This window comes from Grus americana, chromosome 11 (assembly GCF_028858705.1).
Source record: "Grus americana isolate bGruAme1 chromosome 11, bGruAme1.mat, whole genome shotgun sequence".
NCBI lineage: Eukaryota > Metazoa > Chordata > Aves > Gruiformes > Gruidae > Grus > Grus americana.
The window spans coordinates 5,540,001-5,564,267 of NC_072862.1; the positions used below are offsets into that span (position 1 = coordinate 5,540,001).

A 24,267-nucleotide genomic window follows, 5' to 3' on the forward strand; every position below is an offset into this window, starting at 1 on the left:
CAGGTGAGAAAGTTACTCCACAGAATACTAAATATTGTACATTGAAGATCAGTGGTTAGCCAGCATGGGAGGATAAGTAGGCCAAATTGTTCTGTGTTGTAAATCATAGGAGTCAGTGGAGTTAAATTTAGCCCATCGTATGCTAAAGATCTTGAAATCAAGGCAATTTAAAGGTAAAAAAAGTGTAGATGGGAGATTATTATTTTTTTTTTGCACGTGTCTGAAGGTACTAGCCCCAAAACATAGCTTTAGCCTGAGCCTTAGAGCAGTTTTATTTTAAAGGCTTTATTTTTTGAATTTATTTTAACATTTGCATGGGGGAAGTTTTTCAGAACACATACTACAATAAACCTTGAATTCCAGCTGTTCTAGTGTTCTGGATGACTTTTTGTTTCTTTTGGATGAAGATTTGTTTTACAGTAACTGTCCGTATTTTTCTCTCTTTTATTGGTACATGTTTTGCACATACTTACACACCAAATTTTATGTGGCTTTTTGTTCTTTACGCAATCATGTATTTTATTTTGAATCATGTAAACACGAGGGTTCTATGGGATTTAATTATTCATGTATTGCATGTGTCCATTTAGAGATATCCAGCATCTTATAGTCAAGTAATACGAAATTATATATGAAATTATTTTACTATAATTTCTTGATCTCGCTTTCATTTACTGAATGGAGGAAAAACAACTGTTCTGCAAAATTTCTCTTATATACAAATGAGCTGCCTTCTGAAAAAAAAGTGCTTAAGATATAATGAGTGATGGGAAGATACACAAGCCAAAGCAGGACAGAGGAAAAAAATAAAATGTAAAAATAATCTTTAAAATCTCAGATATTGATGAAGACCTGCTGGATAACATTCAGATTGCTTATTCATCCTGGTAACTACTTTTTCCTTTTTGTTTATCCATTTCACTTAATGATTTTCTGTGTATTGTTACAGACATCTCAACAGTGAGCATGCGCTGGATGATAGAAGTACAGCCCAATGTAGAGTACAAATGCAGGTTGTACAGCAGTTAGAGCTACAGGTAAAATAAAATTTATTTTAATATTACCTCAGTATTAATCAAATCCAATTCTCGACAGCAACAAAAAATGAGTTCTGCTTTTCCCCCTATGATTGAAAACCAGCTTTCAAACCCTTCTTGTAGTAGTTTTAAAAACCGTCAAAAGAAACTGCAGCTTCATTTCCTCTTTTCTAAACCGTAACTTGAAAAGAAATAGGAAACTTAAGCAGGCTGACTGATTGGAAATCCATCAGTATGTATCTAATGCTTTTTATACTCACCCGGGGCGGGGGGGCGGAGGGGGGCGAGCGGAATATGGTCCCCTTCGTTTAGAGTTATTGGGGGAAATGGTTGATGTTTATTTCAAAACGCTGCATGACCTGGCTTGTTTGGTGGTCTCTCATATACTAACACTCTCCATGTATTATTATTATTATTATTATTACTATTATTACTATTATTTTTTGCCATTTGTAGCAAATGAGTTTTTTAAAAGTGCCAAAAAGGGGGTAAATTGGAATATACTGAATGCGATGCAAAGGTATGACCTGTTTGTGTAACTGCCTTTCCAAATGCTTTCGAGTCCTTTCTGTCTCCCCGCACCTCGCTGCTCTGCCTGGGCGGCTTTGACAGTGTGTCTGTGTGTAGGCAAGAGGTTAGCAAAGAAGGGGAAATTAAAACAATGTTGTACATTATATAGTTACCAGCTATTGAAAAACCTATTTTGTATGCAAGACAGCAGTGTAGAGATATATGGAAAGCCTTGGGCTAAGTACAGAAGATAATTACATTTGGAATTTTACTGAGTTAAGTCATTTATAGCTTCAAATAGTTGGAGAGAAAAATCAGCAAAAACACACTTAAACTTCTTGTTGTTACTTTTCAAGATAAGCATTTAAAAAAATGCCTTTTATCTTCTTATCTTACAAATTACCCTTTTTCTTTCATAGATATTTCCTAAATTTTACTTTCAGGAACACGCTGGTCATGACACTCTTTCACTATTAGCTGAAGCAATATAAACTATTTTAATGCAAGTTTTGTAAAAATCAAACTGCTAGTCATAAAATATCAGAGTCTTGCAGAAAATGTTATGAGAAATGGTCTGTTATTTTAACAAGTTTCTCGGGAATTAGAAAAAAGAGAAAGAAATCTGCAGTCTTCCTGGTAAACTCAGATACGAGATAATCTTTTACCAAGATGCAGTAATATTCGGGCTGAAGGTAAATGTAGATCCTTCAGTTGCAGTCGGCTTGAAAAGCATTAATCCTTCTCTCCTGCCGTCACTGGGAATGGCTGTGCCTGGAACTACAGGAGGATTCCCTGTGTTAACAGCTGGACAGGACAGAGATGGTACTTGGTTACCACCTCTCCATAAGCCCTTGACAATATTTTGGAAAGATTTGTCAGCAGTGCATTCTGCTGATCGTTATCAGTGACTAATAGTTACAGCTTCACGCCGTTCAGTGCTGGGGAACGCCTCTTAGCTTAGAGTCGTTGCATGGGAAGGCAGCACAAGGTCCTCAAGAGAAGAACGTAATTTCCAAAGTGGCACGAGGGCCAAAAAGTTCTGGATTTGTCTCTAACAATCATACTAGCACAGTGGATAGGATGAACTGGAGGCTTAATTTAGACAGGGATGTTGATAGCAGAGCAAGACCATCTATGCATTGGCCAGCAAGGATAGGTGGAGGAGGAGGGTGGTCCTGCTTCTGAAATGCACCTGTAACTCCCTTCTCCCTCTCCTTTCATCCCACGTATCAGTCCTCTGATACTTGATTAAAAAAAAAAAATCTGCCAAAATACATGCAAGGATTTGTCCTCCAGTGCCTAGTTTGTCTGGCTGTGACCTGTTTTTGCACAGAACCGTAATTAAAAGTCTGGCCCAACAGCAGGGTTTTCAATGACGTGGTCTGCAGCACCAACGTGTTGTAGTAAGAGCAGTTGGACTAAGACCATTGACCTGATACTCTCGCAATGGAGCAGTTACCAACAGAGTGGCTACAACAAGCCCTGTGGCCGACTCTTTGAGTTTTGTGAGCAAGACAGGAGAGGGACCCATAGCCTTTCCCGTTTGACCCGCAGAGCTCAGCGCTGATAAGAAGTATTTCCTTCCAGTGGAGCTGTGAAGTATCACGTGGTGTTCGGGGTCCTACACCATTGGCAAGATCTAAATGCTGCACCATTTCATGCATGTACAGTCCCATCAAGACAGGTAGAATTTAACAGATTCATTCCATCCGAGGGATGCATTTCAGGTTTTGAGCGTGATGGACCCAAATGCAAGCCTTTCTTTTTTCCTTTATGCTCTTATTTGATTTAGGCACAATAGTTTTATCAGCGTTGTAGACAGACATAAGCATAATATCTTTTAAAGAACGTAATTTTTAAATGAACTTTTTGAAAAAACAGGTCAGATCTTTTTTTTGTGTTTGATTGCAAATGCCCCTTTGCAGAAGTATCTTGAAGCTTTGGTTTCAGCATTTCTATCACAAACATACTTAAAATATCACAGACAAGGTAGAGATCTTCTCATATTTCACTTTGTTTAAACCATCTTGACATGATCATTTGTTGCCATTATAAATAGTGAGAATTGGGCTGCTGGGTAAAACACAAACACAGGAACATATCCCTATCCTTAGCTAGTTCTTAGCTGGAATAGGACAGCCATTTTGCAGCACATCCATTTTGCAGTACCACCTCCTTTGAGTGGAAAAACATTTCAGGACAGCAAAAAAACTACCATAAGTTTAAAAAAGCATCTTCTAATGGGACAACATGAAGATAGCTGGCCATTTTCAGTAGTGAAAACACTGCTTGGGCCTGTTTTCCTAAAGCATCAATTGCCTTTCTTGAAAAGCAGATCCTAAACCTTTCTAGTGCACAGCCTAACTAGGCACGTAACGGGAGGGAAGAGGCTGCGTCTTGGTTGTGTCTTGCATTGCCCATGACTGGCTTCCTTCTCCTTTGTCCTTGGTCTGTCCAAAATCCTGCTGCTGAAGTGATCTCCCCTTCTTGTTGATGTGACCATATTGCTCCTGTTGAATGCCCTCACTGGGTTTCCATTTTCACATTCCTGCTCCTTGCTGTTATTTTCTGTCTGTTTTTCCTGCTGTGCGATTTCTCCATCATCTGTGCCTAATGCCTTCTTCTCTTTCGCTCCTTGGTCGCCAGACTCCCATCCTGCCCCCTCGCCTTGACCCCCTTCTGGCTTGTGCTTTCTGTGCCTTCCCTCTCCTGCCTTTCCTACCTGCGTAGTTTTAGGATTTGAGAACCACTCCAGGGCAAGGCATGTGTCTTGGTGTCCAAGTTCACAAAGCATGTACCTTCCTCTGGGCGCGTTTTCTGTTGAACCTCAGTTAGGCACCTACATCGTGGTCATACCCCACCGAGGAGAGGGAAACCTCACAAAATCAGGCTGATCATGAAGAACTGGGTGGCTGTCTGAAAAATCCCACCAAATGGATGTAGGAAAAAAGGATGAGACTTAGGTGGGACTGTACGATAGTCCTCAGACCGCCCCCCCGTACAGAGCAGATCCTTTCATATATGGCAGAACAGTCTTTGCCCATGAAACATTATCAGTACATCAAGAGCATTTTCCAGCAAGTCTACTAATAACGCCCATTACTGGACCATCTGCACTCCAGTGAGTGCCACCAGTGAGAATTTGCTCCCATCGGTGGCCAAGCAAGCCCTCGTGGCTTCTTTAGTGTGACCCCACTGGCCGGCGGGGCTACTGGTGACATTCTAGTTTTATATCACTACTGTTTCCTGACCTAAGGGAAAAACAGTTTAAAGAAATTCTTCAGATTTTTTTACTTCTCTTCAGTGCTTTGAAACTGAGAGACCTCTATTTTTCATAATTTAAACTCCTGCCTAACTGGGTGAGTGTTTGAATTCCTAGACTATGACAAAATGCTAGCGTGTGTCTGCCTGAAATGTCGAGAGGATCTTTAATAACCTCCGTCCACCAGAAACGGCGTTAAAAGCATTGCTAAGATGATGAGTGGAAAGACTACAAACAAGGACCCCGGCCGTTGGGAGGGAGGGGCACCGCTCCGTTTGGCCGAGGGGGCCCGGAGGAAGCGCTGCGGGGTGTTCCCGTGCTGCCCGGGTGCCTTTCCCTCCTGCCACCGCGCTGGTGCGGGCAGGAAGCCTTCAGGTGCCTGCCTTTTTATTTATTTTGGCTAGAAGATGTTCTTCTGCAGTAGCCTGCAGACCAAAATTTAATGCACAGATGACCCCACCGAGCAGCCCGTGTGCCCAGCGACTGCTACGAATGAGAGATTGCACAACAGAGCCGCACTGAGAGTACAACTATTTCTCAGTTTTGATTTGTTTTGTGTGAAGCACGGTGGCTGAGGGGTGAGACCTCTCCTTTCTCTGAAGAGGTCCTCAGCGGACTCTCAGAGGGGGAAGTTTCTGCTGCAGCGCTACGATAAGAGCCCGTTGCTGCCCTTCGGCTCTTCTGTGAAGTCCAGCACAGATCTGGTGATGATATTGCAGGAGATCTGCTGTAGGTGTCAGGTTTTCTCTCTTGCCGTTGAGATTTTTGACCAAGGAAAGAGCAGCTGTTTGAAAAGCCCGGCGATTTTTGCTTTTGCACTTCCAGAGCACACAGCGGTGACACCGTTTTTTCCTTTATTTAATTCTTGTCTTGGAAACCCGTGTGCCAAGTTTTATCCCATCGTGACGCCTTTCTGGCATGGTCAGAAACCCCTCACCTTGCAAAGAGCAAGACAACCTTGACTGTAAGGTTATGAACAAGGATTTATGACCAAGACTCCTTTTATATACACTTAGCCCAACTTTACTGCTACAAACAGATGACGGTGATAAGGTGGGCAGGTTGTTTAAAGTTCTGCTGGAATGCGAGCACAGTTCTCCTCTTGGCACCAGGAATCTGGCTTGTCTAAAGCAAAAACTCAGCTCTGCAAAAATTGTCATTTGTAAGAACCTGATCCAAGTCCTGCTGGAAACAGGAGCCTTGCTGTTGGGCATGTAGGTTAATAACACCCCTTTTTCATTAGTATTATTTCTTAATATCTTTCCACTGTTGGGTTTTTTGGGTTTTTTTGGAGAGCAGCTGGCAAAGGTCCTATTTGCACATACAAAAAGATTTCTTGTTTCCAAAACCAACGAGATCTAGTGTCTGTCCAGTGCATTGAAATGCATTGGGAAGCCGTCCCGGCCAAGGATGTGTACGGTGTGATCCCGAGACACCGACTGTGGCCTGGTGCAGATCTCAACCAAAAAAACGCAAGAGACTTCCAGAGCAGGAGCTTTGCCCCAACTCTTGGGCATGACATGACCGATGAGAAAGGGTGAACGCATCGGTCCGCTGGCGATGAGCGCTCTGGGGCGGCTCCAGACGCTGTTAGCCTTTCCCACCCTGCTGCCCTCGGGCGTATGCTCACGCTGCTGCTCCTGCCCCACACTCAGGGTGTCCCAGCTCAGGTTCCCAGGGTGGCCGCCCGAGGGGCTGTGCCACCTTCTCCAGTAAAAGCGGGGCATTTTCAAGAGCCGAGGCCACCCGCCGTGCCCCGTGGAGGTGCCTCGTGTGGTTTAACCACCGCTGCCTCCACGCTCGCTGCGCGTGCTGCAAAGCCTGTACGTGATGTAAAAGCCACGGTGCATTTGTGCCGCTTGTTTTCTGGTCTGAAAGGAGGCAAACGCATCTCGGAGCTGCTGCCTCGCTTGCTTTCTGCTGCGCCTCCTGAACTGGAGTGGGGCTGGTTAATAAACATGATTCACTGTTGTCTTTTAGCTGTCAGGGCTAGAGTGAAGCTCTTGGTGCCGGCAGGTCTAGCTCTTCTCACTTGAGGGCTAATGCATTTTGCTTTGGGAAATAGTGACATCCAGCACCACGCGTTAGCTTTACCTCACGAATAGAGCATATACAATTTCCAAACTACTCAGCAATAAAACTCTTCTGTCTCGTGCCTCGGTGCCAACTGTTTAATTAGGAGTAAGCAGAGGCCGGGTTCTATTCGTATGAGTAACAGAGGATTTTTTTTTTTTTCTTTTTCCTCCCCTTTCAGCTTGCAAAAGATAAAGAGCGCCTGCAAGCCATGATGACACACCTGCATGTGAAGTCAACTGAACCAAAAGCCACCCCTCAGCCCGTAAGTACCGAACTGTGCCGAAAGCAAACAAAACCTCACAACAAACCTCTCTTTCCTGTTCCCCACCTGAGCGCATGATGCAAAGTGTGGCCCGCTTCGGAGATGCAAAGCGCTGCTTTGCAGGAGGCACTGCCACGGTCGTCCCCCTATCTTCAGGGAGTTTGAAAGAAGTTTTGCTCTAAAGCTGATGCATTGAGCCTTTTTCTGGCCTCCTGGACTAGCCTGTAAGTCGCTTTGCGTCAGTCCGACTTGCATGAAATGTTAGGAAGTGTTAGGAAGGAGATGTAATTAAATTATATTTAGTATATTTATTTTGCTTCCTCCCTGTCTGACAGACATTTACAGTAGAAGAGACTCTAGCAGCACGTTTTGATGATAATCGCAGTTACCCAGTATCAGGTTTTACACTGTTGAAACTGAGAAGGGAAACCTCCTCTGCCCCAGGTTGCCCTTTAAAAAAAGGGGGTGCGGGGGAAGCAAGTGGCTTCGCAGCCCAAGGCAACTCCCGGGTACCCCCAAACCCAGGCGAATCCACCATCTCCTTCCCTGACCAAAATGACTCTTCTTCAGCTGTTGTTTTCTCCCAACCTCTTAATGCTGAAAATGTTCCTCAGAGCTTCCGATGATTATTCAAAGTGGAGAGAGTGCTTTGCTTCTTGATTTTAAGATTTGTAAGATTTAAAGGTACACTGGCTTTATTTGATTTTGCTTTGAGTCATTGTGTGAAAATTAATTGAGCGTTGACAATCTATAGTTAGTACTAGCAATTTTAATCAATATGCAATGATGCAGCATAATGACAAAGTATTGGTTTATCTGTTTTGACTGATTTTTTTTCTATAAATAAAGCAAACACACACCCATATATGTGTGATTTATGGTGATAGAAATAAAAAGGAGTCAGACTATTAACCCAGCAAATATGGTAGCCTGCCAAGATGCAGTTGGTAGACAAAATTAATGTCTGAAACAGAACACATTACAGAGATAGAGAACATAAAATCATTAAACACTTCGCGCACCCATTTTTACTAGAAAAGGATTTCTCAGTTTCCATGTAGTTGGAAATAAATGGCTGCAGAAGTGCATAGGGAGGCTACTAGACAGAAAATTGCAGGCTATTCAGCAACACTGGAGCAGATGTCAAAGTCAACGGGAAATTTCGGTGCCTTCTTGGAGAGAGTTGAGTGGTAGGTATAAACCCTTCCATTTAAGCTGTTGAGGTGCCGAAAATGGCTTGATCCGGTGGATACCAGCCCCTCTAGAGTAGAAACTACTTACGGTGTCTATAAAAATAGCATTCCTCTAGTTCCACGCATCCATCTCAGCCTGAATGCAAATACTTCAGCGCATTGTTGGCAAAGTATGTAGACCCAACAGAATGGGGAGGAGGTTTGGTTTCTATAGCTCTTACTGGATTAAAAATTAAAACAGCGGAATAATCTGGGAGTCTCAAAGCACTCTGCCTTGAGGCCTTTCATAACAGCGGTGCCCCTCAGGAGGAAGGATTAAAAACTAAAGGGAGGAAATCGTAAGGCGGCGAGCAGCGTTTGGCAAGGCAGCTCGTGATCGATGCTCCGCCGCGGAGGGCGGGAAGCTTTCGCGGGTGTTGTAGGCTACGGAGATACCAGGCGGTGTCGCCATGAAGATTAGTGTTAACAGCTAATAAACAGGGAAAAGCAGCGGAAAAAAAAAAAAAAAGAAAAAAAAAGTGAACGCAGGGGGAAAAGGGCTGTCTTGATTAGTATTAAAAATGTTTTACATTCTGGAAAATTATAGCTTTGTTGGGGACCTCCTACTAAATTTATTTTTAACTGCTCTATTGAAAATTCTGTACCACTAGTCAACATTATCTCTCAGTTGCTCAGCACAGTGTTTCTTTATTAAAAGAAATAGGCATGAATATTTTTGACTGAAAAATTAATAGCTTTTGAATTCATACACAGCAGGTTTTCTTTTGCAAAGAAGTCCAATATCGCTGCACAGCACTTCTATAACCATTTATTTAGAGTCCAAGTCAAACCTTTGACAGCTAGAGCAGTGTTACAAGCCAACATAAAGAACTCCAAGATGTAAACCAACAATAGGCAGTCTGTGTGAGGTTTGCCATTGTCAAATACATAGATTGTTTGGATTAGTTTATGTAAATGTACTGTTGTATTACCCTTTGGAAAAAAAAAGATCACATTTGTGTATGAAAAGTGGTTTCGTTCACAGGCAGCATTATAAATTCCTTATCCTTTAACTTACATGTTAGAAGTAAAAATTGGTGCCTGACAGGCCTATATTGTGTGGCACTCTGTTGTTGGATTGAAACTGCCTTCTTTTCATTTATTGAAATATAGAAAAATTTATTATAGATACCATCTGATAAATCAGAAATTATTAAAATATGTATAGGTGAAGCATTTGAAAATTAATTATAAAATGTAGAAGTATAGTGTTTTGCATAAATTGTGCTTTCCTAGTGAAAAAAATACACAGGCATCGCATAGACTCTGCTAGACCCTAGTCCTTTTAACTCAGTGGGATAGGACTTTGGTAAAAAGATCTGATGACCATTATTGCAGTGCAAAGTATTCTTTACATCCAGTAATTAATTTTTTTTTTCCAACATAACGAATGCAAGGTGTATGTTAGAATTAATATATTACGGTACATCGGTGATTTTAAAGGAAAGAGCGGCTGCAAATCCAAGCATAGCAGTGAATTGGGATTTAAAATTACAGCCTTTTCATGGCTGAGGAAATGCTTTTATTCTGCTTAAAGGATCTTAATGCTTGGGTTTAAACTATTTGGTTACAGGCAGGTAAAATTGGTGACTGAGCCTCTCACCGCACGTCTGTGTTAACCACGTGCCGTTTGTAATCCACACTGACCACTGGTACCATCTTCACCTTTTGGGCTTCAGGCAGCAGCCGAGCGGGTGGTGTTGGACCAGTTGGACCACAGCCGGGTCCTTGGTGGATGTGCATCAATTTAAAACTCACCTGGCTTTGGGGAAGGGTTGCTTCTCCAGTCTAGCCGTGTCCATCCATCACATCCCCACCTTTGGGTGGCTTTAGCTCCTTGCAGTAGTTCTGACCTTGGGAAGGGTGGTGGAGTAGCTGGTGCATTTCACTACACCAGACCTCCAAGGCATCTGCTCAGTAAAGCTCTTTAGTCCTTTTAAAGCCGATGAGATTTAAGCACGGTCTTCTGTAGTGGAGCGGTGGATGGCCTAAATCATTGGCAGATGGGTACGTACGCGGGGAGGTCGCTGTTGATGGCTGGTGTCCTGCAAAGGGCAGCTCTTCCCCTGCTCCTGGGCAGACTGGAGGGTGACTGGGGAGGCAGAGCACATCAGGAGCCGGGGCAGGGCTCAGTGCCACCTTTACAAGCGCCCAGCTTTATAATTAGAATGCCCAATGGTGCAGCACTTTAAAAGAAAATGGAAGTATCTCGGAGCTTAAGGCTTGGGGCACGTGGAGTTGTTCCTGTTGCTGCTACACGTGTTGTTTTTGTGAGAGGAAAGGGCCTGAATAAAGTGAGAACAAAGCTGTCTGTGAAGGAATATGCTGTGACATATTTTTGTAAGGTGAATTTTTTTCAAGATAAAAAAGCCAGAACAACAATTTCTCAAGAGTTTTCATTCTGGTTTTGCTATTAAGATACCTTCCCCTACATGCTGTTTTCGTTGGTGTTAGTGATCAGCGTAATAGGTTGAAATGGAAACGTGCTTTCTTCTGGGGGATTAACTTATGTCGAAGTTCACAGGAAGGGAAGGAAAAGGAAAAAGGATCAACCAACGACTAGTTCTGCATACTAGGTGCTATAACCATCTTTTAAAAATAGACAGAAAACTTTTAAAGAAACTTTTGGCACTTTAAATAAAACGGACTGTTAGATATCCCTTCTTTAATGTATTTTTTTACCCTAACCATAGCAGTTACGATTGTTTTGAAATACTGTTTTTAGCAACTGTAATAACAAAACATTAAAAAAATAGTCTTTTAACTGTTGAGGTAATGACTGAGCATTTTAGCTGCTGTAGCTGTACTTTATAGTTTGAAAAAATAACGATACGCAGCAATAAAGAGAGATTCTCAAGCACAACAAAAGCTGTTTTTATATACTGGTTTTCATTAAGTCTCACTCCTCAGCTTTGGTTTCCTTAGTATTCCTGCCAATAACAACACCTGCTAAGTGATCGCTGCCTGCCAGGCTCTGCATCTAATGCACTAATGTGTCCAGGCTGAAACGGGAGAGGAAGACACAGCATTTAACAGAATTTTAGGCCCAGCGTTAGCTTTCTCTCCCACCCTCGGTGTCAAGAAAAAAAGTCTCTGCTCCAGAGTGTTTCAGTCCCGGGATAAATCCTCAGCCCTAGTTGGGACCAGAGCGGCAGCATCCATTGCGGAGGAGTCACTGCCCGGCAGCAGTGGGTACGGCCCCACCGTGACACTTAAAAATATATTATTTTTTTTTCCTTTCTTTTCTTTTAAAAGAGTTTCAAGGGTGGTTTTTTTTTTTATGTGTAGCCACTATTGTAATGTAAAATGTTTACACAAAAAGAAATCAGACTTAGCCCTAGTGCGAGAGCCACTTACTGGAAATCTGTTTTACAGAGCGGAGGAGAGGGTTACCTCTCTGCCTTGTTTATATCTAAAGAAAAAAAAGAAGAAAATTACTCAGTCTTCACCTTTAATAGGAAGGCATGACTGTTTCTTGAAAGGGAAGGTTAATAATAAGATCCTAAGCAGGATATTGAACGCTGAAACAATTATGGCATTTATGATTAAGGTAAAACACCGTGAGGAAAAGTTCTCAAAACCCAAAAGTGAACAAAGCACCCAACAAGGTTCAGCGCTTAAATGTGAAGAATTTTAGGACCTAAAACTTGTGGGTTTTGGTGGTTTTTCTGTTGGGTTTTTTTCCCCTTCTTGTTTTTGGGGTTTGTTTTTGTTTTTAAGGCTGGAGGAAATCCTCCCTCCCCCCCATCCCCTGTAGAAACATTACAAAAACCATTTAACTCTTTGGTGCGAGGGCTGTGCTTGCCGGCGAACTTGGAGAGTGCCCCACGTTGTGCCTTATTGCGGTGCAGGAGTTCTTGCTCGTTAAAGCAAAGCGCTAACTCCGTGACTTAGGCTCCCTCCCCTCTGACAGCAGTGATACCTCATCCAAAAATTACGGTACGTGGGAAACAGGCTGTTTGCAAAATACCGACACGAACAACTTTTCTAATCATAGTAACTTGTTTTTAAATAGAAAATGCAAACAGGGAGAAACCGTGTCGAGTTTCCATCAGGAAAAGAAACCCTCCCAGCCCGGTCCCTCCCTGATCTTTGCCCTGCACAGTCGTCCACAGCCACTTTCACGTTTCTAATTGACGCCAATATTAAGATTTAATAGTTTACCGTTCCCATTAATAATTCAAGATGGCAACAAAACCAACACCATTCATAATTTGTTATTCTGCTCTAATTCACAACCGATTTTTCAGCCTTCGCGCTATAGATGCAACAAAGAAAGCAGCAGCGAGGGTCTGCGGAGGGAGCGCAGCCCTCTCCTCCCATACCCTAGCTCGTGTTTTGTTAACGGCACCGGCAGGGATCGGACCCCGGCTGGAAGAGGAGAGTGTCATCAAATAAAACACGGAAAAAGGAAAAACTTCGCTAGCGATCGACAAGGTCGTGTTTCATTAACTTGTTGGTTCAGGCTCGCAAATGGTCGTCGGAGGTGAAACGCAGCACACTCGCTGCGTTCCAGCTTTTTGTTCTCTCTTTCCTCACAGACTGCAGTCATGTTTAATTTGGAAACTGGGCTCCTTTGGCAAATTAGCAATTAGAACAATTTTGTGGGAATATGTATATGTGTCATTAGTTTTCCTGCAAATTAATAGCGAGAGCAGAGGTCAGGCAGAAATTTTCCACTTGACTGCAGCTCCTCTGTTGAGATTTGGCACTTTGTTTTGGAACGGCCACAGCTGCTCAAAGCCACAGTCTTCCTTTAGGAACTGTCTTTTAATTAGTTTACCTCATAGCCATTATTACAAATATTACTGACTCCCCTCCTTGAAATAAAATTACTGTTTCTACAAAATATTCCGGTGACATCTTGCACCACTGCACATTGATGGTGGGGTCACTCGGATGCAGCGTTTAATCATTAGATCACCTCCATAAGCATCTCCTAATTAGAGTCCTTACAATACAATTTTATCTGGTAATTAGCTGAGATTGGCTGCTTCCTCTGTAGCTTATTAGTGGCAGCCCAGCAGTGGGTGTGAATCACAGTGTCATTTGTCAAGCCTGTTAAAGCCCCCCCCTTTGCTCGTCCTCTTCTGTGTTTATTCCTAGTTGCTACCTATGCCGAAAAGCCTAAAGAAATTTAACTCGATTCAAATTCTTTAAGCGGGGAACACTGACCTTTGTGGATCCTGTCTTGCAGTTCCCTACTAGAAACAGATTAAATGTTAAGTTTTTACACGCTAAAAAAGGAAGGGGACTCTTTTGAAATGGAGTAGTTGGAACCGTAATGATGAAGCACGAGCAGTGATCTTTCCAACGGGAGGGCCCGGCTGCCGAGCCTGCGCTAGAGACGGGCGCTTAAAATTGATGCAGATTTGCTTGTAGTTATTGGACTGTTAAAATGTCCATTTAGAAACTGAGATAAAATACAGTAGATTTAATTTCATGGTGAGACCTGTCAGTTGTACTATAATTATCGTCACTGGTCCTTTTATCATATGTAATAGATGGATAGATGGATAACAGGGAGACATTACTATATACATGTCCCTAATCGCTGTCCTTAAATCACGCCAGTCAACAAACAGACGGGGCTCCGGCGGTGGGCACGTGGAGGCAGTGCCTGGCACGGCGGGGCTCGGCACAGCCGCGCTCGCCTCCAGGTCGTGTTCGGCGGTTCATGCCGGCGCAGGACCCTCTGGGAAATCCATACCCGCGTTTCACCGCCTTTCACGATCCCTCGCTGGGTTCTTGCTCTCCGGCCTCTCCACGAAATGTTAAATATTTCCCGTTGGAAGGCGAAGCATCGTTTGTAAGTGCGGAAAGATGGGTGTTTGCCGGCCTGCTGCTCACCACCTCCCTTCCCTGGAGGGGTGCTGAGCTGCCGGTGCACCGCCGCAGCCGTACGGCACCGGGCATCCCTCGGCTTGCTCCATCTCACTGTCAGGAGGGACGAGCAATCGCAATTTATCTGTCGCTCAGCTGCGCCCTTTCTCTGAGCGATGGGCTTTTTGTGTTGGTATCCTTTCTGTAATGTTAGAGCCCTTTATTTTCCACTACCTTTGTTTTGGATAAATCCTATTATTTTTAGAAAGAAACGTTATTTGTGGCTATTAACTCGTACAAGGGATGCTAATGGGAGTTTCCTTATCTGGTTACTTTCATATGAGGAAAATTAAGACTGTGTCTTGTGGATAAACATGAGATGTTTGGGTGCATAGCTGAGTAGTGCGCCTTGCCTTCATCTGAAGAGGTTTAATGTCCAGCGAAAGGGAATTTTAATCATAAACAAAAGTTGTAAAATTCTGGCCCTGTTAAATTCAGTAGGAATTTTGCTACCGACTTCAATGGGGTCAGGATTTCACCAATACTATTCGCAAAACCGCCTCAGGGAAGGAAATGTGGAAGTAGTCAAAGAGCCCTTTTCTCAGTCGTCTTTTCTGATGGTGTAGTTAAGAGATCGGCTTGTTTGTTTAAAATACTTCAGCGGGAGTGACCTATTGAAACGGAGCATCGTCTTTCAAAGGGCGTCGGAGGGCAAAAAGAAAGGGCCGGGGAGGAATGTGGATGCCGGTTATATAAATAGGGTTGTGTATCGAAAACACTTGAGCTGGAGCTGGGTTGGATACGCAGTCCCAGAGGCAGTTGTGTTTTACAGCCCGCGGTGGCACGCTGCCATTTGTGCTGGGCTTCGTGCAGGTAACGCTGATGCCTTCCGTCCTGGGAGGAAAAAAAAAAAAGAGTGGTGCCACTTCTGCTGGCCTGAATGCTTGTAGTATTTCATGCGGTGTGATTAATTAAATTATTCCAGTGTTAACCTACTCTGGGCTTTGCTTTTAAAATGGATGAACAGAGGGAAGGGGGAGGAAAAAAAAAAAAGTCCAAATGCTGAAGAAAGGGATTGCGTTTCTCCCTAGTACGTCCCTAGGAAAGTCTTGCCTTTTATTTTAAGCCTGATGCCTTCAATGAAATATCCAAGAAGATTGATTAGAAGCCATGCATAATGATAGCATGGAAATAAGAGACCTGCGGGGTTTAGATTGTGAAACAATGGAACTAAAATAAAATATTAAAATGATTATGTACTGTGTGAGATCTTTATTTAAGGTTTAGATAAAAATCCACGATTTGTAGTTCTGGCAGCAGGCTACATTACTCTTTTTTTAAAATCTATCTGGAAATATATATGTTTATTTCCCTTTACGGGCTCCTAATGGAGATGTTACAACAGCACTTTGTGCCGCAGCAAGCACTCGGGCTGCGTTGTCTGCTTCGAACTGAGGAAGACCCCATTATCGAGAATTTTCTCTGCAGCCTTTAATTAGCCAGAAATGCCGTTTGTAACGAAATCCTCATCCTTCCCTCCGCAGCTGAATCTGGTATCGAGCGTCACGCTTTCCAAGACTGCATCCGAGGCGTCTCCGCAGAGCTTACCTCATACTCCCACCACCCCGACTGCGCCCATCACTCCCGTCACGCAGGGACCGTCGGTCATCACTACCACGAGCATGCACAACGTCGGACCCATCCGGAGGCGGTACTCGGATAAATACAACGTCCCCATTTCTTCAGGTAAAGGGGTTCTGGTGGCGCAGCCCCTTCGGTGGGGCGGCTTGCTGTTGCCCGCAGCCCGGCAGCGGCAGGCTGTGATGATAACAGAACAACTGCTTTTATTTAGCAGATATTGCCCAGAACCAAGAATTTTATAAGAACGCAGAAGTTAGACCACCATTCACGTATGCATCTTTAATTAGACAGGTAAGCTGAGCCGAACACATGCATTTGGGTTAGAAAAAAAAGTATCTCCCTATATGTGCGCACTCTGGATTAAATAGATTTTCAAACCTTTGGTGTGTAAGCATGCTCAAATGCTCAAACCTTTACTATAAGGGTTTTTAGAACTGCAATATATAACATAATTGCTTTTGATTAAGTATTACAATACGATGTGATTATTAGGAAATTCATTTCACACAACAGTGAAAATGAGCCTGTTTAAAGATGGCAAGTCAATTATCACAAGCTACAGTAATCTCTGATCCCTAGAATTAATCTGAGCTCTAAATAATTACTGAGCTTTAATCAGCTAGTGAAATGTTTTGCATTTCTCTTTGATTCTGCTTTATGAATGACTAATAAATTAATATTTCTGTAAGGAAACAGAAATAAAAACTCAAAACAATTAGATAATTCCATTTTGAATTTTGCCATTGAACTGTTAAATACAGCCATTAATCTTAGTTCATATTGAGAAAACCCTCCTTTGGATTTTTTGCTCCAAATCTCTCCTTTCTTTCCTGCTTTCCTTCCTTCTTTCTGTCTTTCCGTCTTTCCTTTTTTGTATTTGGTCAAGTAAAACTGTGAGTGTATTTTGTACCCATGTGCTCGTAACTCATCTTGTAATTGCTTTGCTTCGCAAGGCCATCCTCGAATCTCCAGAAAAACAGCTAACACTAAATGAAATCTACAACTGGTTCACGCGAATGTTTGCTTACTTCAGACGCAACGCGGCGACGTGGAAGGTAAGCCTCAGCCCGCCTATGCCTCTTGCCTGTGATATCTGACATGTACAGAATAGACGTTGCTGATGACATAACAAATTGTAACGACACGTGGACATGAGAATTTACATCGGCAGTTTTGACACACACTGGGTGCCTTATCTGCAGGAACGATTTGATATTTGGCAGAAAAATTCTTCTGCCTTTGGAAACCACTAATTGAATCCCCATTATTGGCTTTTATGTTCTGTGATTATGCCACGAGTTCCTCTGTGTGGTTGCTGCTAGCAGTGAAACTCAAGCCCTTCAGCTGGAACGTATTAGGAAAAAAAAAAAAGGAAAGAAAGAGGTAAAGTTATTGTGTCAGTCGAAGATACACTGTTTGTCTTTTTAGTTATGCAGACTGTAATCACAACAAACCACTTTTTTTCCTAGGATCTATAAATCAGCGGATTTCTTTCCTCAATCATTTGAATCTTAACTACATATACAGATCTGTTATGAACTTCCTTTTTTTTTTAATCACACAGCAGAAGCTTATTGAACACAATATGCAAGAAGCAAACCTCACAATAAGAAATGTGTTTAACAGAAATAAACTTGATATTGGTACTTTAATTTCCTACTGTTACCACCTCAGATATTGTTAGATAAGCGGTCTGGGGAGTTAATTTTATTTTATATTTTGGGGAGCCACTCCTTCCCTTATATATAGCATTATAACAGCCACACTGGCTTCTGAAGCTAGTGCAATTCCAAATGAACGAATCAAATAATAGGATCATGTATCGCTGTAAAAATTGCGCTCCCGGTACTTTGAGCCTCTCTTAATCTGAGAACTCTGTTGCTCTCAGACAACTTCAAATGACCAGGTAGAACGACTATGTCCCATACATGCTGTTTCATCAGCTCTTTTTTTCCGGTCTCAGCCTGCATTTAGGATTACTTCCTTCAGACAATGGGGCTAAAAATGGTCCTTGGAAGTTAGCTTGGGTTTTAGTAGCATGTTTTGCTTTTAATTCAGATCCCAGCACAGTTTTGAACATTTTCAACCTTGGTCTAGAAGCTCTTAGGTTCAGGAAAAGTCTTGTGATTGCTGCTTTGATTCTTCGCTGCAGTTGGAAAACATGAGCAGTGTTTCACTTTGCAGCTTCCTTACTATCCAGAAAGGAAATTAACTTTCCCTGATTTAAGATCCTTTTAGACCTGCCTGTCTTTTGCTGCTGGAGTGGTTCCAGTAGGACTTTTCAGCAGCTGCAGGTGTGGGTGCTAAAGTAAAAATCCTATTTAATTCCAGCAGCAAAGGGAAGGGAAGTGGAGGGGGGAGTGGAGGAAGGCAGCAGGCAGCCCTGGCCGTATCTCCTGCGAGGCTAGTTTTAGGAATTAGCTTTGTGCATCACGTAAAATCCAGTCCCAGAAGCCACGTGCACTTACAGTGTGCTTCTGCAGAGGAGGAGGAGAGAGGATGAGCTGCAGACCCTCGGGCTCGTAAAAGGGCAAGCTGTGTCCCCGGGAGGCAGGGACCATTTAGAGACCCCTCCTGGGTACCTTGACCTTGTGCAGGTGTCCAGGTCCTGTTTCACCTACCCGGGAAGAGAAGCTTCACCCCAAGTTCCACCAGCACTAGCAAAATTGGCAACCGCTTGAAGTAATGGAGGTTTCCATGCTGAAGACTGCTCAGATTTATGCCAGCCTTCAGGAACAGCAGGAATGAAAATGCAGCTCTGGATTGGCTTGACGGGAAGCCCACAGGGCGCAGAACAAGCACAAGGGGCTAATTGCAGCATCAGAGTAATTTGAATATATACGTGCTGCTTTGCGCTCACCTTCAGCTAATGCTTTAGGGGGCCTTTGGGTCAGTGTTCCCCAAGTTTAGGGTCAGGGTTTGGTGTGGGCAAGCTTCCCCGAGCCCTCTTTAAAAAACACAGAAGAGTGCAGGAATAAAGCCCTTTAAAAAATGAACCTCTTTCCCAAAATGCAGTACAGCAGAGCCTGAGCAGTTATTAAAATAACAAACCCTTTCATTTACTACATTCAAGCATGTTCAGGGTAATTTTTCTGCAAAAGTGGCTTGCATACAAATATTTTTAACAAGGTAAATATATAATCTTACAATAATAGCTCCTAATTTTTCTGTTAAGCTGATTGCTGGGGGAACACTGTGAACTGGTTCTGACAGGTCAGAGGCAATGTCTGTTTGCTTTTATTTTTTGGAGTAATTTGCTGGCACTGAGTCGCAGCCATGAGGCACAGGCTGCAGGTGTGGCTCCGAAACGTTGGGGTATTGTTCAAATAAAACTGTTAGACAGCAAGTATCCAGAGTCAGGGGAAACAAAACCATTTTTTTCTGCCGTGAACTGCTTAAATAAGTGATCACATGGAAAATAGAAGGCGAGGGCAACGCTTCATGGACATCTTGCCAATATTCAACTTGTCCGTCTCAACGTATTCAGCAAGAGCCCAATCCAGCAGCCTTAACCATCAATTCCACATTGACTTCAAGAGAACAAGAACAGACCGTAAAGTATTTCTCCAGCATTAAATTTATTTAAAGAAGAACACAAATATTTCTGCTCAGCCGTGTATTTAGGGACTGTTTACAAACTCCGAGGACTCACTTCGCTGAACTTTGCTGTGTGCATTTGATCAACTGCTGGTATGAGCTACAAGATCAGCTTTCACTGGGGGAAATAGCGTTATTATTCTTACATTTTGCTCCAGACTTGACAGTGTTCCCATTTTCACAGGAAACTGCCTGAGTTACCCAGATGTGGGCCGGCAGCCCTGTGTCGGGTTGCACCAGTGCGGCACCCACCAGCAGTTGCTGAGCTAGCTGATTTTAGCCCGTAAGGTGTGGGGCGTTTGCATGTTTTTCCTCCACCGCAAAATCAGGGATTTTGCCAAAAATTTCAAAACCCGGGAAATCTGGAGGAGGTGGGAGGGAACCCAAAAAAAAAAATTATTAAAAAATAAAACCAGAAGAAAGTAAGGGCAGAAAGAAGCAGCCCTGATGGACAGGTTGACTTTCTGCTAGATTTCTGCCTTGCTGAGAGGAAGAGCGTATTCAAGCTTTATTTTTCCACCGGTTCACAAGTAGATCAGTGTGGAAAAGCCGAAGCGCCCGGACCTTGCCCCAGAGCTGGGATTGGGCACCTACAGCCAGAGGAAATGTGTTTGCACTCAAGCATCTGCTGAGCAAAGGCATTTTGAGCCCTGACTCTTGCCCTGTACCCAGGACTGTACTAGCGATTGCAGAGAAATGGAAAAGTAGCAAAAGAGTCTCAGCCTTCCCCTCCAAGGCACACACACCACTGCCTCTTAATTTACATGACAAATGCACTGTGCGTACCCTTTGTTTGCACAGTGATTTAGACATTCATGATTAGAGCTCCCTTTCACCATCCAGACCCGATGTTCATTAAAAAAAAAAAAAAAACCAGAAGACGACAACGGAAGGAAAAAAAATTGTACTCTCTTGGTTGCCTAGACCCAGGCCATGTGTTTGGCTGGCATTGTGCCTGCTAACGAGTCAACCAGATTGACTAAATCAGTGGTGCCAGTGATGATGGATGGAGTTTGTTCGCCTGCATATTTTCAGCAAATGGCTTCTTCTGTGTTCCCTGTTTACCAAGCCCCTTTCAGCGGCGCTGGGGACAAGCTCCATGTACAAATCTGAGTGGCTTTGTAGGAGGGTGTTTGCTCAGAAAACTCCTAAAACGGAGGAAGGAGCATGGCACTCCGTTTGAGGAATAACAAGGAGCTCGGCACCGTTTCAGAGGGAACAGGGACAGAAGAGCCGACAGCTTGCCATGACGTAGCGAGGTGTCTCGTTATGTCCAGCTTCAGCAAAGGTCCGAGCCCCTCGGAGGGGCTCGTCCTTCCCCGGCAGCGAGCTGCAGAGAGGACATCTGAGCATCGGATGCCACGAGCGCGGGTCCCTCTGGGTGATGAGCTGTGGGGATATTATCACTTTATTTCGGAGAGCCCTCCTCATGTTTTCACTTGGCAGAGGCTCAGATCAGTCAGTACAGTAGTCTGCCAGAAATAGGAGCCAACTTCCATATAAGAGCAAGCCGTGGAGGCAGGAGTCGGTGCCGTGCCGGCCGGTGGGGTGCTGCCGAGCCCCCGAGCCGCTGGTCCGTGCCGTGGGTGTGGAAGGAGGTTCAGCACCTGATTCGCATTAGCCCAGCTGTGGGAAACCGCAGCAGCACCAGCTCCGGTGCCTCTCTGCTAAATCGAGCCGTCTGTACTTCCATGAAATCCTTTCTGTTCTTTCTAACGAACGGCTTTCTTTTCCAGGAGAGGAGAAGTTTCTCTTCGCAGAGCGTGTATATTTATTTTGAAAATGTCTAAGCAATGTTCTTCTTGTGTTCTGTATGAAATGTGCCATATTACACAACGTGCATGCTTAAAATGATGGCTGCTCTCATTCACACTGGGGATAATTGATAAGAATAACTTGAATTTCTAATCTTGGGTTTAAGCTTTTATATGTATTTTGTCTTTGGAAAAATAAGCTGTAAAGAGCCGGGGAAAGCAAGCGGGTGTGGGGAGGGGAAGGGGCTTAACGTTGCAAAATGAGGACTGTCAAGCTGACTGTGCTGCTGTTCTTGGACAATGATGAGCATTTTCTCATAGAAAGTTTTTGAATGTTTTCTCTTTTATACTTGCTGCAGAATGCAGTGCGTCATAATCTTAGTCTTCACAAGTGTTTTGTGCGAGTAGAAAACGTTAAAGGGGCAGTATGGACAGTGGATGAACTAGAGTTCCAAAAACGAAGGCCACAAAAGATCAGTGGGTATGTCCACCATGTTTGAACTTCTTAGCCTAGCTTGGATCATGCTTACAGTTTAACGTAGAGGCTTTTGGCTGCTAGCTGGTGTTAGACCAACCACAGGTGGTTTCGCATTGTTTCAGTTAAGGGAAACCAAGACAAACATCTCATCACTACTGTTTGTATGCCCACCAGTACCCTGACCCTGCTTGCTTGGTGTTTGTTGCATCACATGCTAGTAGCTTTTAGGTGGCAATGCATATTAACCCTCACAAACCATTTGCTTATGCTTATTGCATTTTATTTTCTTTTTCCTTTTCCCTGTATTTGATGTCTGTTCTGTCCCCGATCCCGTGTCCCTTTGTTTCCACTTCATCTCCTTTGCTGCTGCTCTTGTCCCAGGGTGCCATTCGCACCAACCTCTCACTGCATAAGTGCTTTATCAGAGTAGAGGATGAGTTTGGGTCCTTTTGGACTGTTGATGATGAAGAGTTTAAACGTGGCCGTCATATTCAACGAGGCCGTCCTCGAAAATACTGCCCTGATGAAAACTTTGGCGAGCTTGTTGCACAGTAAGAGCTTTTACTTGCTTTAATTTTTTTTTTCTGCTGTTGCTTTGCTTTGCATGATTTACCCATCTCATGTAGACTTGCATTTCATGAAATAGTGACATCACCTTTGCTGCTAAAGAAACTAAATTTTTGGTTGTTATGTGTATTTTGTGTGTCCTGCTCTGATAATCCAAATGCCTGTAGTAATACCTCTACTTTGACATGTTTGTTATAGCATTTGTTTAGAGTGCAATGTAGACTAAAATAATTATCCACGCTAGTGCAGATATGCTGCTGTAGACCTGTCAGGAAGAGAGATATATGCCAGGAAAGGCTTCAGATAAGTTTTAATTCTGATATTTTCCTTTGCTTTCAGTTGTATGCTTTGTTTTGCAACTCTTAATCAGAAATAGAGTAAGGTGCTTATAAGACAGAAACACTGAATTAACTTTTTGAAGTTGGAAAGTGCGGTGAGATCAGCTGTAAAGATGAAAATCAACAGGCCACCCTGTGTCTACAACGGCCACGCACCAATATTCCTGGGGTTCCCCAAGCAATTTTCTTTGACCTTTACTCGAAGGCCATCTCTCCAGGACAACTGATCCTTGCCGGTCCCTGTGGGAGGGGCTCAGTTAAGACTCTTCTCACTGTGATTTATTCCCACATGAGAAAAGCAAAAATACATATGCCCAGTGAGTGATAAAACTTTTTGGAGATTTTCTGCATCGGCACTTTTTATCCAATTTGTGTTTGATGATTTTTTTTTTAAATTTCTTTTTCCCTCCGGTGCAAAGAGTGATCTGTAGATGCCCGCTAAAGAGAGCGCGGATGTGCTTGCCCTTCATTTTCCTCAAATCCGGCCCCTTATGTAAACTTAAGATGACTAAAGCAAGGGTCCAAAATGGCACACTAGAATATTTTTTGTTAAAACGACCTTCAGGGCACCTTTTTGCTGTGATGCAGCAGTACCTGCCACGGTGCCTCCATGCCCACAACCCCAGACTCTTTGGGGTGATGCTGGGGGGCAGTCCCTCAGCGGGACCACTCGCCATTTGCCTGGCAGGAAATAACGCCGCTCAAATCCTCTCTCGTCCCGGTCCCCTGCTCCGTTGCGAGGGACTCCGCTGCCAGCGACTTGGAGAATAATTTGCCTGAAGTAGTATTTAAAATGTCCCGTGATGCTTTTGATCATAGCCTCCTCACGATGGACCTTTACATGGTAACTGGCTCCCAGACACGACGAATATTGGAGAATTTCTCCTGAACACAGCTAAAATGAGCAGAGATGCCAAGATGTGCTACTAACGCAGGGTAGTAGAACACATGGCGAGGTAACGTTGAGAGATAATGATGTGCCTTATTTAGTAAAGGCAAATATGATAACCACAGCCTAAAACTCAGATATTTTCTTTAAATTGAAAAAAAAAAATAGAAAAAGAGAAATGAAAGAGGACTTGTGGAAAAACAGCTCTAGTTTTCTGGTGTGGGAGGAAGCATTACATGCTTGAAACGCTCGCACAGAAGTTGGTTGCATTTAACTCTCCTTTTTATGTTTTTCTTATGCAGTAACCCTTCTCTTATTAAAAACATACAGACCAGCCACACCTACTGCACACCTCTCAATGCTGCTTTACAGGTAAGATTAATGACTGTAGCAAATATGCAACAGAGGCGTGTGTCTTCCCCACTCATTTCAAAATATATTAGCCTTGCTCTAATTAGATATTAAATTTTAATTCCGTTAAACTTTTTTCTTAAGTGCATAAAGCATCATAGTCCCTGGAGGCAAACACATATCAGGCTGCTTCAGCATTAGCTAGATGCTTAGCATTTTGAATATTGTGGCAAAAAAATTAAAAGTTCACTTATTAATATTTATCAGCAGTATCATAATTTCCATCCTCTTATTTCAGAATTTCACTTGAGGCAAAAATACCACAAGTGTAATTACTCTAGCACAGCTATTAATGTGCTGAATGATAGGATACTGCGGCACGTGACCTTCTATTGTTCATGGGTTTAAAGAGAAAGCAGATCATTTTTCCCCCTTTTCTTTTAAGGGCTA

At 43.3% G+C, this 24,267-nt stretch overlaps 1 protein-coding gene across 28 annotated transcripts in view; it reads left to right on the forward strand.

Moving 5' to 3' along the window:
• FOXP1 (forkhead box P1) overlaps positions 1–24,267 on the forward strand; it is a 389,835-nt gene that overhangs the window by 351,559 nt on the left and 14,009 nt on the right. For 25 of the 28 annotated variants that reach the window (XM_054837687.1, XM_054837688.1, XM_054837685.1 and 22 more), the window contains 7 exons: positions 950–1,037; positions 7,064–7,147; positions 15,747–15,948; positions 16,055–16,134; positions 16,797–16,898; positions 21,554–21,675; positions 23,769–23,838. In XM_054837687.1, coding sequence (XP_054693662.1) covers positions 950–1,037; positions 7,064–7,147; positions 15,747–15,948; positions 16,055–16,134; positions 16,797–16,898; positions 21,554–21,675; positions 23,769–23,838 — 748 coding nt within the window. The remainder of the gene's footprint in view (positions 1–949; positions 1,038–7,063; positions 7,148–15,746; positions 15,949–16,054; positions 16,135–16,796; positions 16,899–21,553; positions 21,676–23,768; positions 23,839–24,267) is intronic. The other 3 variants (XM_054837704.1, XM_054837708.1, XM_054837714.1) reach the window with 1 other exon arrangement.